At 33.6% G+C, this 15,025-nt stretch overlaps 1 protein-coding gene across 1 annotated transcript; it reads right to left on the bottom strand.

Moving 5' to 3' along the window:
* Positions 1 to 258: 258 nt before the first annotated feature.
* On the bottom strand, positions 259 to 10,803 carry LOC134266369 (long-chain fatty acid transport protein 1-like). Its single transcript, XM_062748620.1, has 11 exons — positions 10,369 to 10,803; positions 9,460 to 9,848; positions 9,135 to 9,287; positions 8,600 to 8,669; positions 8,022 to 8,223; positions 7,696 to 7,888; positions 7,331 to 7,474; positions 5,827 to 5,964; positions 5,386 to 5,550; positions 5,109 to 5,255; positions 259 to 1,029 (listed from the first exon to the last, which is right to left on the bottom strand). The coding sequence occupies exons 1-11, from the start codon at positions 10,608 to 10,610 to the stop codon at positions 878 to 880; spliced, it is 1,995 nt and encodes a 664-aa protein (XP_062604604.1). The 5' UTR covers positions 10,611 to 10,803; the 3' UTR covers positions 259 to 877.
* Between the last annotated feature and the right edge of the window lie 4,222 nt (positions 10,804 to 15,025).

Here is a 15,025-nt window from a genome sequence, read left to right as displayed (position 1 = left end):
AATGATTTTTAGCTGAGGGGAAGTGGAAGGTTTCAAATCTGCCCACACCATTGCTACTTCAGCCAAATAGAGCTGCCTATTAGGCTTTTATTAACTGTTCCATTACCATTACAAGATACCACAACAGATCACGAAATGTTTTATGTATGGTAGTTGTTTGAATAAGTGCTTGTTCAATTAAACCCTTTAATTTGTACCTGTAATTCACACTAGTGACTACACATACTTAAATCTTTAAAAAGAATTCAAAATAGCATGTAATTTTCATTATTATATTTTAACACATTCACTGACATTCCACAAACACACATTAATACATGTATATTCACACAACCATTACATAACAAAATTTGAATTGTAAAAATCATGTAGTTTTGTCCTAATCAAGTTTTTTAAATAAGCGACAGTCAACAAGTTTGATAGAAGTACCCTATTAATTCAAGTGAGAAATGTAATATCTGTATTAAATAAAATTTTTGAAAAATAATGTTATTACATACAAGGAAAGTAAACAGCACTTCTATGTAACTCGTACGTGTCAATATGTAGGTTTTATACTTGTAACTTGGTTTTGAGGAAGTAGCAAATCTCAGCCAAAATCTTTACACAACTTTACACATGCTCATATCATGTACACGCTTCTTTATAACATTTTTTTTCTTATAGAAAAATTATGAAAATAAATAAAATTCAACTTGTCATGAGATAGAGTTGGTTTTCAATCACAATTCACTTAATAAGTTAATTACATTAAAACATTTCTTTCCTGTCAGTTTGAATATTTATTTCCTGTAGAAATACCAAAGTATTTCCTGAGTATCATTTGATTACACACTAATGTTATTTGTGTGTTTCTGCCAATTAATACAAACGTTGACTATAGCCTGATTTTTCCACTGCAGATATCACTGTACACTTGCTCCGTGATGCGTTCATATCTTCCAGAAATTAAACAATACAATGGATCTTTTACAACACTAGGATTAAAACCTTCCTTCCGTAAATCCACCTTCTTCAGTTTAAAGGTACCTGCATTTCATGAAAAGTTTTATTAAAAGAGGTAATTCAAACATTTGAAATTTTAAAACAAGAGGCCCAGGGACCACATCGCTCACCTGAGCAATTGGCTAGAAAAAAGCACATATCAGATCAGAACTGAAAATTTACTGAGGGGGGGGGAGGGGGGAAGGGGACTTGAATTTTAATCCCCCAGGGGGTCATGATTTGAACAAACTAGAATCTACAATACCTGAGGAAGATTCCCTATAAATATCACTAAGCATGGCTTTGAAGTACTTGAAAAGAAGATTTTAAAAGGTTTCCCTATATATTCCTATTTCAAACTTTTATCGGCCCTACCCCTGGGGGTCATGATTTGAACAAACTTGAATCTACACTACCTGGGGATGATTCCACAGGAGTTTTATCTTTCCTGTCTCAATGGTTCTTGAGAAGAAGATTTTTCCTATGTATTCCTATGTAAAACTTTGATCGGCCATTTTGGCCCCAACTACCCCCGGGGATTATGAATTGAACAAACTTGAATCTACACTACCTGAGGATGATTCCACATGAGTTTCATCTTTCCTGGCCCAGTGGTTCTTGAGAAGAGGATTTTTAAAGATTTTTCCTATATATTCCTGTATTAAACTTTGATCGACCATTTTGGCCCCACCCTACCCCCGGGGGTCATGATTTGAACAAACTTGAATCTACACTACCTGAAGATGATTCCACATGAGTTTCATCTTTCCTGGCCCAGTGGTTCTTGAGAAGAAGATTTTTAAAGATTTTTCCTATATATTCCTATGTAAAACTTTGATCGGTCATTTTGGCCCCACCCTATCCCAGGGGGTCATGATTTGAACAAACTTGAATTTACACTAACTGAAGATGATTCCACATGAGTTTCATCTTTCCTGGCCCAGTGGTTCTTGAGAAGAAGATTTTTAAAGATTTTTCCTATATATTCCTATGTAAAACTTTGATCAGACATTTTGGCCCCACCCTATCCCCGGGGGTCATGATTTGAACAAACTTGAATTTACACTAACTGAAGATGATTCCACATGAGTTTCATCTTTCCTGGCCCAGTGGTTCTTGAGAAGATTTTTAAAATTTTTCTTTATATTCCAATGTAAAACTTTGATCAACCATTTCCCCACCCTACCCCCAGGGGTCATGCTTTGAACAAACTTAAATCTACACTACCTAAAGATGATTGCACATGAGCTTCATCTTTCCTGGCCCAGTGCTTCCCGAGAAGAAGATTTTTAAAGATTTTTCTTATATATTCCTATGTAAAAATTTGATCGGCCATTTTGGCCCCACCCTACCCCCGGGGGTCATGATTTGAACAAACTTGAATCTACACTACCTGAGGATGATTCCACATGAGTTTCATCTTTCCTGGCCCAGTGGTTCTTGAGAAGAAGATTTTTTAAAAATGCCATTAATTTTTCTCTAATTCATAATTATCTCCCCTTGGAAAAGGGCATGGCCCTTCATTTGAACAAACTTGAATCCCCTTTACCCAAGGATACTTTGTAGCAAGTTTGGTTCAAATTGGCCCAGTGGTTCTTGAGAAGAAGATGAAAATGTGAAAAGTTGACGACAACGACGACGACAGACAACGGACAAATTTTGATCAGAAAAGTTCACTTGAGCCTTTGGCTCAGGTGAGCTAAAAATTCAAGATAATTCCTGAATATCCAAAAATCTGTAAATAATATCCTTGTATTTACATAAGGCAGTAAAGAACAACTCAACACTGAATCTATATCTAAACAATAATGAAGTTTGTGTTAAATAAAATGCTAGCCTTCAATGAATGCATATACATATCATGAAGGCTTGGCCTTAACTTCAAAACAAACAGCAGTTGCAGACAAAGGTTTTCATTAATCTTAAAGTGACAGATAAAGATAAGCCTTCTTTTTCTGCAGCAGACTAGATAATTAATCCCAAGTGATTAATTGTACTTCTCTCTCATCATTTTCTTCTTCATTTATAATATGAACTTTTACACTAATGATACAATGAAGTTTTTATCCTACTACCTTAAAGTTAATAATAATATTCTTGAATTTTCATGAAGCAAAAAAAAAAACAAAAAAAAACAAGAGGCCCATGGGCCACATCGCTCACCTGAGAAGCTTTGACAATTCTGTTCTTTACCAGATTTCCCCCTTGTAATACATTATGTATCCCCACCCTACCCCACTGATCATAATTAAGACATTTTGAAATCAACTACCCCAGGATCCTTCCATGTGCAAATAAGTTTCAGCTTTTCTGGCCCAGTGGTTCTTGAGAAGAAGATTTTCAAAGACTTTTCCTATATATTTTTATGTAAAACTTTGATCCCTCCATTGTGGCTCCACCCTTCCCCTGGGGGTCATGATTTGAACAATTCAAAATCTACATTACCCAAGAATGCTTCCACATAAGTTTCAACTTTTCTGGCCCGGTGGTTCTTGAGAAGAAGATTTTCAAAGATTTTTCCAATATATTTCTATGTAAAACTGATTACCAATTGTGGCCCCACCCTTCCCCCGGGGGTCATGATTTAATTTAGAATCTACACTATACCAGGATGCTTCCACATAAGTTTCAGCTTTTCTGGCCCAGTGGTTCTTGAGAAGAAGATTTTCAAAGATTTTTCCTATATATTTCTATGTAAAACTTTGATTCCCCATTGTGGACCCACTCTTTCCGCGGGGGTCATGATTTGAACAATTTAGAATCTACACTACCCAAGAATGCTTCCACATAAGTTTCAACTTTTCTGGCCCAGTGGTTCTTGAGAGGAAGATTTTCCAGGATTTTTCCTATACATTTCTATGTAAAACTTTGATTCCCCATTGTGGCCCCACCCTTCCCCCGGGGGTAATGATTTTTACAATTTAGAATCTACACTATCCCAGGATGCTTCCACATAAGTTTCAGCTTTTCTGGCCCAGTAGTTCTTGAGAAGAAGATTTTCAAATATTTTTCCTATATATTTCTATGTAAAACTTTGATTCCCTATTGTGGCCCCGCCCTTCCCCCGGGGGTCAGGATTTGAACAATTCAATATCTACACTACCCTAGGATGCTTTCACATAAGTTTCAGCTTTTCTGGCCCAGTGGTTCTTGAGAAGAAGATTTTCAAAGATTTTTCCTATATATTTCTATGTAAAACTTTGATTCCCCATTGTGGCTCCGCCCTTCCCTCGGGGGTCATGATTTGAACAATTTAATATCTACACTACCCTAGGATGCTTTCACATAAGTTTCAGCTTTTCTGGCCCAGTAGTTCTTGAGAAGAAGATTTTAAAGATTTTTCCTATATATTTCTATGTAAAATTTTGATTCCCCATTGTGGCCCCGCCCTTCCCCCTGGGGTCATGATTTGAACAATTTAATATCTACACTACCCTAGGATGCTTTCACATAAGTTTCAGCTTTTCTGGCCCAGTGGTTCTTGAGAAGAAGATTTTTTAATGACCCCACCCTATTTTTGTCTTTTCTTGATTATCTCCCCTTGCAAGGGGATATGTCCCTTCATTTTAACGATTTAAATTCCCCTTCACCCAAGGATGCTTTGTACCAAGTTTGGTCAAAATTGGCCCAGTGGTTCTTGAGAAGAAGTCGAAAATGTGAAAAGTTTACAGACGGACAGCTGAACAGACGGACGGACGACGGACAAAATGTGATCAGAAAAGCTAAAAATAATATTCTGATTTATAAAATCAGCAAAATAGTGCATTTTAATCATTCATCTGCCATAGTGCAACTCCAATAACACTGTAATATTTTTCGTTATTTTCTTGTGCTTAGTGGTCTTAATATGATTTTAATTACAAACTTTGTTATCTCAAAATCAATGGTACTGAGAAAAAATTTCCAAGATATCTGGAAATTTTAAATATCAAGGGCAACACACTTAAGAATAAGTGGTTGAGACTTTCAACTGACTTAAACAAATCCATGTTGTTTTTTTTTGTTGTTGTTGTTTTTTAAGCTATTGCAGATATCAAAGTTCAACTATTATAGTTTTTAAAAATGACAATGTATGAACACTTTAAAAATGAAATGTATTTTTTCAAGTAGGTCAATAAACATACCTGTTGTGTCTACAGTTTTCTTGATTCTGATGAAGAGAGGTCTAGCATACGCTGGGAGTGATTTCTGTAGTGCCGAGTAGAGATAATCCAGATCTAAGGAGTTGTGTTCATCAACAATGGCTGCCATCCCCGCTCTTCCTTCCAAACCTGGAACACAAGAATTCATTATGGTTACTTTTCCTTCTTTATGTACTACATGTACTAAGTCTTACCTACACCATCCATACTGATAAAAAAAATACCAGGCAAAGATAAAAGTTTGATTCAATTTCTTTACCTGGGATCTCTACGCCGTACACTACAGCGTCACTAAGTTTGATGATGTTACTGATGACAGCCTCCACCTCAGAAGTCGACACATTTTCTCCTTTCCAGCGGAATGTGTCACCCGTCCTGTCCCGGAAATAAAAATATCCAAACTCATCCATAATCAAAATATCACCTAAAAATAGATAGAAATATCCAAAGTCATCCATTATCAGAAAATCATCTAAAATAGATAGAAATATCAAAAGTTATCCATGATCAGAAAATCCATTAAAAATTTTTTTTAAAAATATCCACACTTATCCGTAATCAAAATTTCACTCATAAAAAATAAAAGGTGCATTTATATGTAAATAAAATAAAACAGAAATTTTCCATTGAACATGTTCAAATCTGCAATGTTTTAACTTTATGATCTGTACTACCGGGATAATATTGTGGAAGAGGTTACCTGTTAAAAATGCTCTGTCTCCTTTCTTGAACACATCAGAGCACACTTTCTTGTCTGTAGCCTGTTGACTGACATAGCCATCAAATTCTCGAAGGGCGTCACCTTTCACGATTTTACCCACTAATTCTCCCGGTTCACCTGTAACAAAAACATCAAATAGGAACATTCTCTATCAAATATGTCTTAATATAAAGTGCACTGATATTGTATATAAAATAAACTAGAACTGTCCAATAGGGACAAATACCCCCCGCTGAGTTTTTCAGAGAAGGTGCCAATTCAAAAATACTTTATGGATCTAGAGATGTTCACAATTTACTTAAAAAAATTTGCAGTGAAATAAAATTGCTCATCATGTTTCTTTATGAATGAAACGGAGGTGCAACCAAATGAAACATCAATACTAATACATTGTAATTCCATTGTAACATTTTTTTTTATTTTTATCATTTAATTTTTCTTCATTACTGCATTAAAAAAATATATTGCAATTATGTGTTATGTCACTCTGCAAACTGATTGTTGAAAAAAGAAACCATTATACAAAATCAAATTAATCTTGATATATCAATTTGAAATGCATTTTGAAAATAAAGAACTGGTCATCCAGTAATGAAGTGTTTTGACAGACAATAAATTACAATTAAGAGAATAAGAGAAGAGAGATCTTTAATTCTTGTGCCTTATTCCCTGAAGATTTGATAACACACACACACTTGATAAGAGATATGCCTAAACAACTTCCAACACCAAACTCATTAATTTATCTTTAACTGGATGCATGTCCAGTCATTATTCCCAAGAGACAAATGAAATTACATTATCTTCTGTGCAATGTAAAAACTGTTTTTAACACTTGATGTTTCTTTTTTTTTAAGTTTTTATGAGTAGTTTTAAGCTGTAGTTCATGTTTTTGTACAGATATTCTAGATTCTATGTCTCAAACCTTATACATGAGCCCAAAATGAACAAGTCAATTAAAATTTTAAAAAACCGGTAAAATGCAGAAAAATGAACAAAAAGAGTTGAAAATTCCAGGTGCACAACTTCATATGGTGAATAATAATTGTACAAATTTTCAGATTAATCCTTGCGATAGTTTCTGAGAAACGGTCCAAACAAAACCCCAAAATAAAAATGAAAAAACACCTGTAAAATTCAAAATAATAATCCAATCAAGATGAAAAATATCAGGTGCACAACTTCATATGGTGAATAATATGTGTACAAATTTTCAGACAAATCCTTCCAATAGTTTCCGAGTAATGGTCCGGACAAAGTCTCGTCTACAGACAGACGGACAGACGGACAGACGGACAGACGGACATGGTGATTCCAATATACCCCCCCTAAACTTCGTTTGCGGGGGGTATAATGATTTGTTACATTCAATTGATCTAGAACAGGTAATGAATATGTGATTCCTTTCCATAGTTTAGTCTTGCAGATAAATATTGTTCATCTTTTTTGGCAACAAAACATGCCTAAGTAGTAAGTAGCTAACCTGGTTTTGCCCGGATGCACACCCCATTTCTGTCTCGGACATGCTCTCCTGTTCTCTCATCAATTTTGATTAATGTAATGGGGTACAAGAAGGGGGCAATCATTGTTGTAAAGCCCACTGCTCCAACAGTGTTGTCTGGATTTACTTAAAAAATTCAAAAATTAACGTAAAATTTATGTAAAAATATCAGATATCCTAATTTTTTAATAAATTTAACCCATGTCAAATTTGCTAGTTATAAAAATAACCATTTACATTTTTAATTAAAATATTAATAAATATCCTTACATTTGAGTAATATTACTTGCCTAGTAATAATACTTCTTATAACCATTTTATCTAATTTTCTGTAAGACAACACTCACTTGTATTGCAGTTTCCTTCTGTGGCCCCGTAGAATTCTCCCATCTGGGTCACTCCAAATCTTTTCTGGAACTCCCTCCAGATCTGTGGCTTTAAGCCATTTCCAAACATTACCCTGACCTTGTGTTGAGTCTCTGTAGGTTTCACTGGCTGAGCCAAAAGGTATCGACAAATCTCCCCAATGTACTGACCAGCCTGCAGATAATAAATGTAACAACTTTAAACAACTTGTCTACCAAGAAAAGATAAGATTTTTTTTTTAAATTTAGATTTTACACTTTTAATCTTAGTTGTTGGCTTAGTTGGTTGCATTACCATGATTACTTACAGTACATTTGTATTCAACACAATCATCCCAGAATCGGCTGGCTGAAAATTTCTTTTTGATGACTAGTGTTGTTCCTGCAATGATCATCTGACCCACCCCCACCACGCCCCCTGCTGTGTGATACAAGGGCAGACAATCATACAGCACATCTTGGTCAGTCAAGTTCATAAACTGGTTCACTGCTACAGCCATGTAATTAAACCTGTAAACATTGTGACAAACTTAAATGCTTTGTTCAAATCTCTTGTGAGTCTTATTTGCAAGCAAAATATCTAATATTTTTTTCTTTTGAAATGTCAATGATTTTTTTTTTGAAAATTCGTCTAAATAATTCAAAGTTTATATTGACCCTTCAATGCTGATATCAATTATCAGAAAATACCTTAAACCAACAACTTCTTCAAAGGGGAAAATCAGAATAATTGTTATCAAGCCATCTATATAAAATCATGAATTTTGGGAGATATAGTTTAATATTTAATTTCTCCAGGTTATACACAATGTAGTTGATACAACAAGGTTTACACTATTGTTTCAGATGTCAATAACAAAGGGTTGTATTTTATATTTTATCTTACCTAGAATGACTAATGATTGCTGCCTTAGGAAGCCCTGTTGTCCCTGATGTAAATACATAGAAAAGCTTATCTGAAAAGAAAGTCAAATAAAGTAATTACAAAACATATCATTTGAAAATTATTATGATAATATTTATGCTTTCAAAAATGTACAAGCTACGCAAATGAACTTTATTTTCACCACTGTGGTTCTCTTTATCATAGCCTTGTAGATAAAAGTAAACTATTCAGCTCAATCTTAAAATTCAATCCATGCTTACATACGCACAAATGAAATTTGTAAGCAGCCTAGTAACACTTTTAAAGATTTTAATGAGGGTGTGAATTAAGGAGCTTTAAGGCAGACATTTATACTTTTTCTCCAGTTAATTAAATAACAAGTTGCCAGTATGATTAAAGTTGTGTAATATAGCAATTTTAGTTATTTTACATAAAAATTATTGAGGGGTTATTCATCTCAAATTCTCTCCTTAGAAATATTTTGACTGAAATTTATTTAGAGATTGTATAAAATCCTAAATACTCCAGCAGTTACCTGTAAACTTAACCCTGACTTTCCTAGGAGGAAAATCTGGACTTTTCTGTAAAATTGGATCCATAAAAATTGGTGAAAGTCCTGAACTGACTAGACTTCCAACACAATAAAGCTTTAATTCTCTTGATAGACTAGGCATTATTTCTTCCACAGCTGGAAAAAAAATACAGAACAAAGTGCATCAAAAGTACCTCTTCTTGCAAATTCAACTCTCTCTTATGAATGTAATTCTGGTCTTTGCTCATTATTTCATCTTATCTTTATTTTTTTTCTTTTCATTGTGAGTGAATAAATGAAATTTATATCTTTCATTTCCTATACATACCAGTTGACAAATCCCCAGCAAATACAAAGCCTTTGGCTTCTGCTGCAATAACGGAATGAGCCAGGGGTTGGTTTCTGAGGTTATAGTTTATCAGGGCTGCTACAGCTCCGATCTTTGAGAGACCAAGCCAGAAACAGATATACTCCGGTCGGTTCTCCATCAGAATGGCCACAACATCTCCCTTCTGGTACCCCTCCTCCTGGAAGTAATTGGCGACACGATTTACATAGATTTCCACATCCTTGAACGTCCATCGCTGCTTCTCAAACAGTATACAGTCTTTATTTGGATATTTGGCTGCAGTCTTCGAGAACAATTCAGCTATTGTGGTGTCATTGGCAATATATTTTTTTGTTTCAAGCTTGAGCTTTATCAAAACTTGAAGAGCCCTAAAGAGGAAAAAATATCCAGTGAAAATTTGGAATATGTATATTACAGAATATACATGTTTTTCCTAATTAACATTAAAATTTTGGGGAAGGAGGTGGGGTTCTCAAAGGCCAAATCATAAATAATGATACACATGTATGGCATGTCAAACATTGCGATATTTTATTCTCCCATTTGCATTGTAATCTTTTTTATCTTATAGCTAGTGTACAATTCTGCATTTATCAGTTAAAATTAATTATGATATTTTCATTTGTATTCTATAATTTTTTCCATTGGTATTGTAATGCATAATTTTTCATGTTTATCATATAATTTTTCCTTTGTTTTGTATAATTTTCAATTTGTGCATTTTTACATTTTGTTGGAAATCAATTCAAACATTCAATGAATAAATGGAAAACTATAAAATGCAAACGGAAGACATGATAAAATGCAAATGGCAAATTATAGAAATGAACATACAAATACTGCAACATTTGACAGGTCATACAAAGTTATTCTGCTAATGCCACTCACTTTAAATCTCTGGGGAGGGTGTTAATGACCACCCAGGTGAAACGCCAGCCCCCTGTGGCCAGATACACCACGAACACAATAAGGGTGGTCAGGGCACAAGACAGACCGAGGTAGTAGGAGAGGAAACATCCCAGCGCAAAAAACACGCCACACTTCAGCAGACTCATGTTGTCCCTCGCTAGGTCCAAAGTCCGCCTGATCTGGCGAGCAACCACAAACAAGCCGGTCTTTGTACCGGACATGTGCACTCTCTTTTTTATAATCTTTAAAGCCGCCTTCCCTATGTTGTCGACCTAGCTTTTTAAATGATAGATTAAACGCATAGCTTTATGCTCATAATTGATAAATCTTCATGATCAATTAACATGAATATCTGACTGTTGTCAAGAAATTATTAGCAGTATGCTTCTTTTCCGGATGTTTACGTTCGATTTCTTTCGGTCTGGCTTTTTACCCCTAAAGAGTCTTGTTTCCTTATTTCACATTGTCAACTAACGTCATAGGTTTCAGGAATCAGAATATCCAATTTTAAGATAGTATCCACATTCTTCTTTATAAGAAATATATTAATTTCTATTATTTTATAAGATAACCCATATAAAATATATATCACACAGGAAAATTTATTGCGGCAAGAGAGATAACTCTTATGATAGACATGAAACACAAATCAAAGTACTGAAAAAAATACTGCCAATCCTTCAATGTATGGTCTGCAATACACCTATAAACGCATGCAGTTCGTTGATATTCACTAAAACAACAGGTCAGTATTAGAGGGGAAATTTCCATCATTCAGCGCAGTAAAAAATGTTGGTCCGAATATTTTACAGATCGAACAGGGAATTTTAAACTGGCCTGCATAGAATGTAATAAATACAAACATTTACTACTCCACTTTATATTATATTCATTGTCAATTAACCTTTTATCAATATCCATTCACCTTTATACCTGCAGCCACCCGCCTTAATTAACGAGGTTGGCTCCTGATATTATAATTCTTAAACATTTTTTGGCAAGTATATTTTTAGTTTCTACACACATAGCTTATGTAAAAATCAAATAAAAAAATGGGGGTCAATGTACTTCTTCTGGCGCTACAGTACATTTTTAATTAATTAATATGACCTTTTTGCAATGAAATTTGTGTTTTAATCATACATCTTCAACGTTTTCCCTCCAATATTTTATCCAAATAAAGCATGGAACAAAATTAAACGAACTATAAGTCTATTTTTAAACTAAAAAAAGACGCTTTAAAAATTGTGATAAGAAAAAGTTTCAAATTGCTTCGTATAAATAATTATTTGACCTCTCTGCACTCTCAAAATGTCATTTTTCTGGTATTGAAAATTGAATAAGCAAGAAAATTATTTTAAAGTCTTAAACTTTTTCTGAATTTAAGCAGATTATAGGTCAAAGTTATCTTAAATATATTCAGGTGAAAAAAAAAACAACATAAAAAGTAGGGGTATATGATGTAAATTTTTTGATATTGCTTAAAAATTGTCAATTATGTGTCAAAATTGGCTAAATTTTCGCCCGAACTTTAAGAATATATTTACTATATTTGTCATAATTCGTTGAAAGAATTCATAAGAAATAATTTAATAGATATTTCAGAACCAGCATAACACATTTCACTGCAAAAATAGCTTTTTGTGCAACTAAATTGGAAAATAGGATTCTAAAATTAACAGTACTGTACAGTGTATATGGTTCAAATAGGGAAAAATTGATCATTTTCTTAAGGTTTCGTCAAAGGTCAACAAGTCTAAAAAATTATTTTAACAATAGCTCCAAAACTATTGTGGTATATAAAGTCAATGTTATTGAAAGCATAACATGTATAAAGACAAGACCCCTGTAGAACCCGCCATTTGCAATGTACTTTCGCTTTTAAGTCTTAACATTTGGACAAAATAAACAGGGAAAACAACTTTCCAGAGGCTATCCAAGTTCAACTTGCGCGAATTGCCCTTCTTTGATAAACATATTTTGTTTCTGCAGTGATGGTTTTCACTAAAAGCACAGAATTAATTAGGTGCTTTTTCTGAAAAAAGTATGCATTTTTAAAAGATTTTTTCTCAATTTAAATATTTTTCCAAGTATTTATTATCAAGTGATACTTTCTATCTGTTAATCAATGAAAAATATATAAACTGTAAAAGTTTTAACTTTATACCTCACAAAGTTTTGGAGTTAATGTAAAAATAATTTTTGGACATGTTGACCTTTGACGAAACCTTAAAAAAAACCTTCCGCCACAAAATATAGTTCCTGGCTTAATCCTATTTGAATGGAATTTAATCGCAGTTTTTTCATTGAATGAAGTTTAATTCGTGACCAACCCGTATTTATATCCCGACAGATGTTTAAAAATGATACCTTATTTCTTAATTGTAGAATCCAGATTTAATCGAACCTCCTTAATATTCACAGCTACTCACCCGCCATACACTCAACCACTCAAATTTACACACACCTTTATACTGTAAACCAACTTTTATTCGCGTGCGAGGAATTTTCGCGAGATTCGCGAGATCTTCGTCTTCGCGAATATTTTTCGCCGCGAACCGATCCTTCTCAGTGTCTATTAGTCACAGATCCAATTAAGGCTTCATCACGAAAATTAATCGTCACAAACTAGTTTACCCCTAATAAATCGCGAAATTAAGTCGTCGCGAATAAAATTTGGTTTACAGTATCCCAAACCACACACCTAGTTTATATCATAGACCACTCACCTTTATATCCTTTACTACTCACTTACCTTTACCTTTATATTCTTTGTTACTCTTCTTTATATCCTTGGCCACTCATCTTAATATCCTTAACCACTTAATATCCTTAACCACTCACCTAAGATATCCTTGACCACTCACCTTTATATTCTTAACCACTAATCTTTATATCCTTAACCACTCATTTTTATATTTCGGAACACTCACCTATATACATTGTATATTTGATCAATCATCCTTATAGAATTTTCATAATTTTTCATAATCTGCTTTTTGTTAATCAATGTCCGTAGGACATTTTGAAATTCAAACATTGGAACATTATGTCTTCTTTACATCAAAAAGCACTGATTTTTATATTCACTGTTCATATTATTTATACCCTTTGCTACTCATATTTATGTCCTTTGTTGCTCATCTTTATATCCTTTGTTGCTCGTCTTTGCTACTCATCTTTACATCCTTTGTTACTCATCTCTTTTTCTTTTGCTACTCATCTTTATATCCTTTGCTAATCATCTTTATATCCTATGCTACTCATCTTTATATCCTTTGCTACTCATCTTTATATCCTTTATTACTCATCTTTACATCCTTTGCACACTACGATTATAGAGTTTTTACGTGAAACTGATTTTTACTGCAATATTTAAAATGATATGACTAAACAATGTTGTATATATTTTTTAACTGTTTAAATTACACATTTTAACTGTTTACATATTTTTAAATTTAAAGTCCGTTGGATGGGACGTTAAATGGTGCCCCGTGTCAAGGATAACAACCCCCTTGGCACGTAAAAGATCGTTTCTCTGGTTTTCGAAAAAGAGTAGGCTCATTGGGGGCCGCCAGAGAAACCCAAAAATTTCAAAAATGATCATACTTAATTTAATCGCCGAAATATGGCTGAAATACTGCCGACTCGGCGTTAAACAATAATAATCAATCAATCAATCCTTTGCAACACAATCATCTTGATATCTTTTACCACTCACATTTATATCCTTTAGCACTCGCCATTATAGCCTTTGCTACTCATCTTTATATCCTTTGTTACTCATCTTTATATCCTTTGCTACTCATCTTTATATCCATTGCTACTCATCTTTATATCCTTTGCTACTCATCTTTATATCCATTGCTACTCATCTTTATATCCTTTGCTACTCATCTTTATATCCATTGCTACTCATCTTTATATCCTTTGCTACTCATCTTTATATCTATCTTTATATCCTTTGCTACTCATCTTTATATCCTTTGCTACTCATCTTTATATCCTTTACAACCCACCTTTATATCCTTTGTTACTCATCTTTATGTCCTTTTTTACTCATCTTAAGGTCCTTTGCTACTCATCGTTATATCCTTTGTTACTCATCGTTATATCCTTTGTTACTCATCTTTATATTCTTGACCACTCACCTTTATATCCTTTACCACTCACCTTTATATCCTTTGTTACTCATCTTTATATCTTTTGTTACTCATCTTTATATCCTTTGTGTCTCATCTTTATATCCTTTGTGACTCATCTTTATATCCTTTGTTACCCATCTTTATATCCTTTGTTTCTCATCTTTTTATCCTTTGCTACTCATCTTTATGTCCTTTGTTACTTATTTTTATATCCTTTGTTACTCATCCTTATATCCTTTGTTACTCATCTTTATATCCTTTGTTACTCATCTTTATATCCTTTGTTACTCATCTTTATATCCTCTATTACTCATCTTTATATCTTTTGTTACTCATCTTTATATCTTTTGTTACTCATCTTTATATCTTTTGTTACTCATCTTTATATCCTTTGCAACTCATCTTTATACTCATCTTTATATCCTTTGTTACTCATCTTTATATCCTTAGCTACTCATCTTTGTATCCTTTACAGCTCATCTTTATATCAT

This window comes from Saccostrea cucullata, unplaced genomic scaffold (assembly GCF_032062105.1).
Source record: "Saccostrea cucullata isolate Sc308-1 unplaced genomic scaffold, CSIRO_AGI_Scuc_v1 ctg10518, whole genome shotgun sequence".
Taxonomy (NCBI): Eukaryota; Metazoa; Mollusca; class Bivalvia; order Ostreida; family Ostreidae; genus Saccostrea; species Saccostrea cuccullata.
Note: the sequence above shows the minus strand (reverse complement) of the source record. Positions and strands in the feature narration are given on the sequence as shown.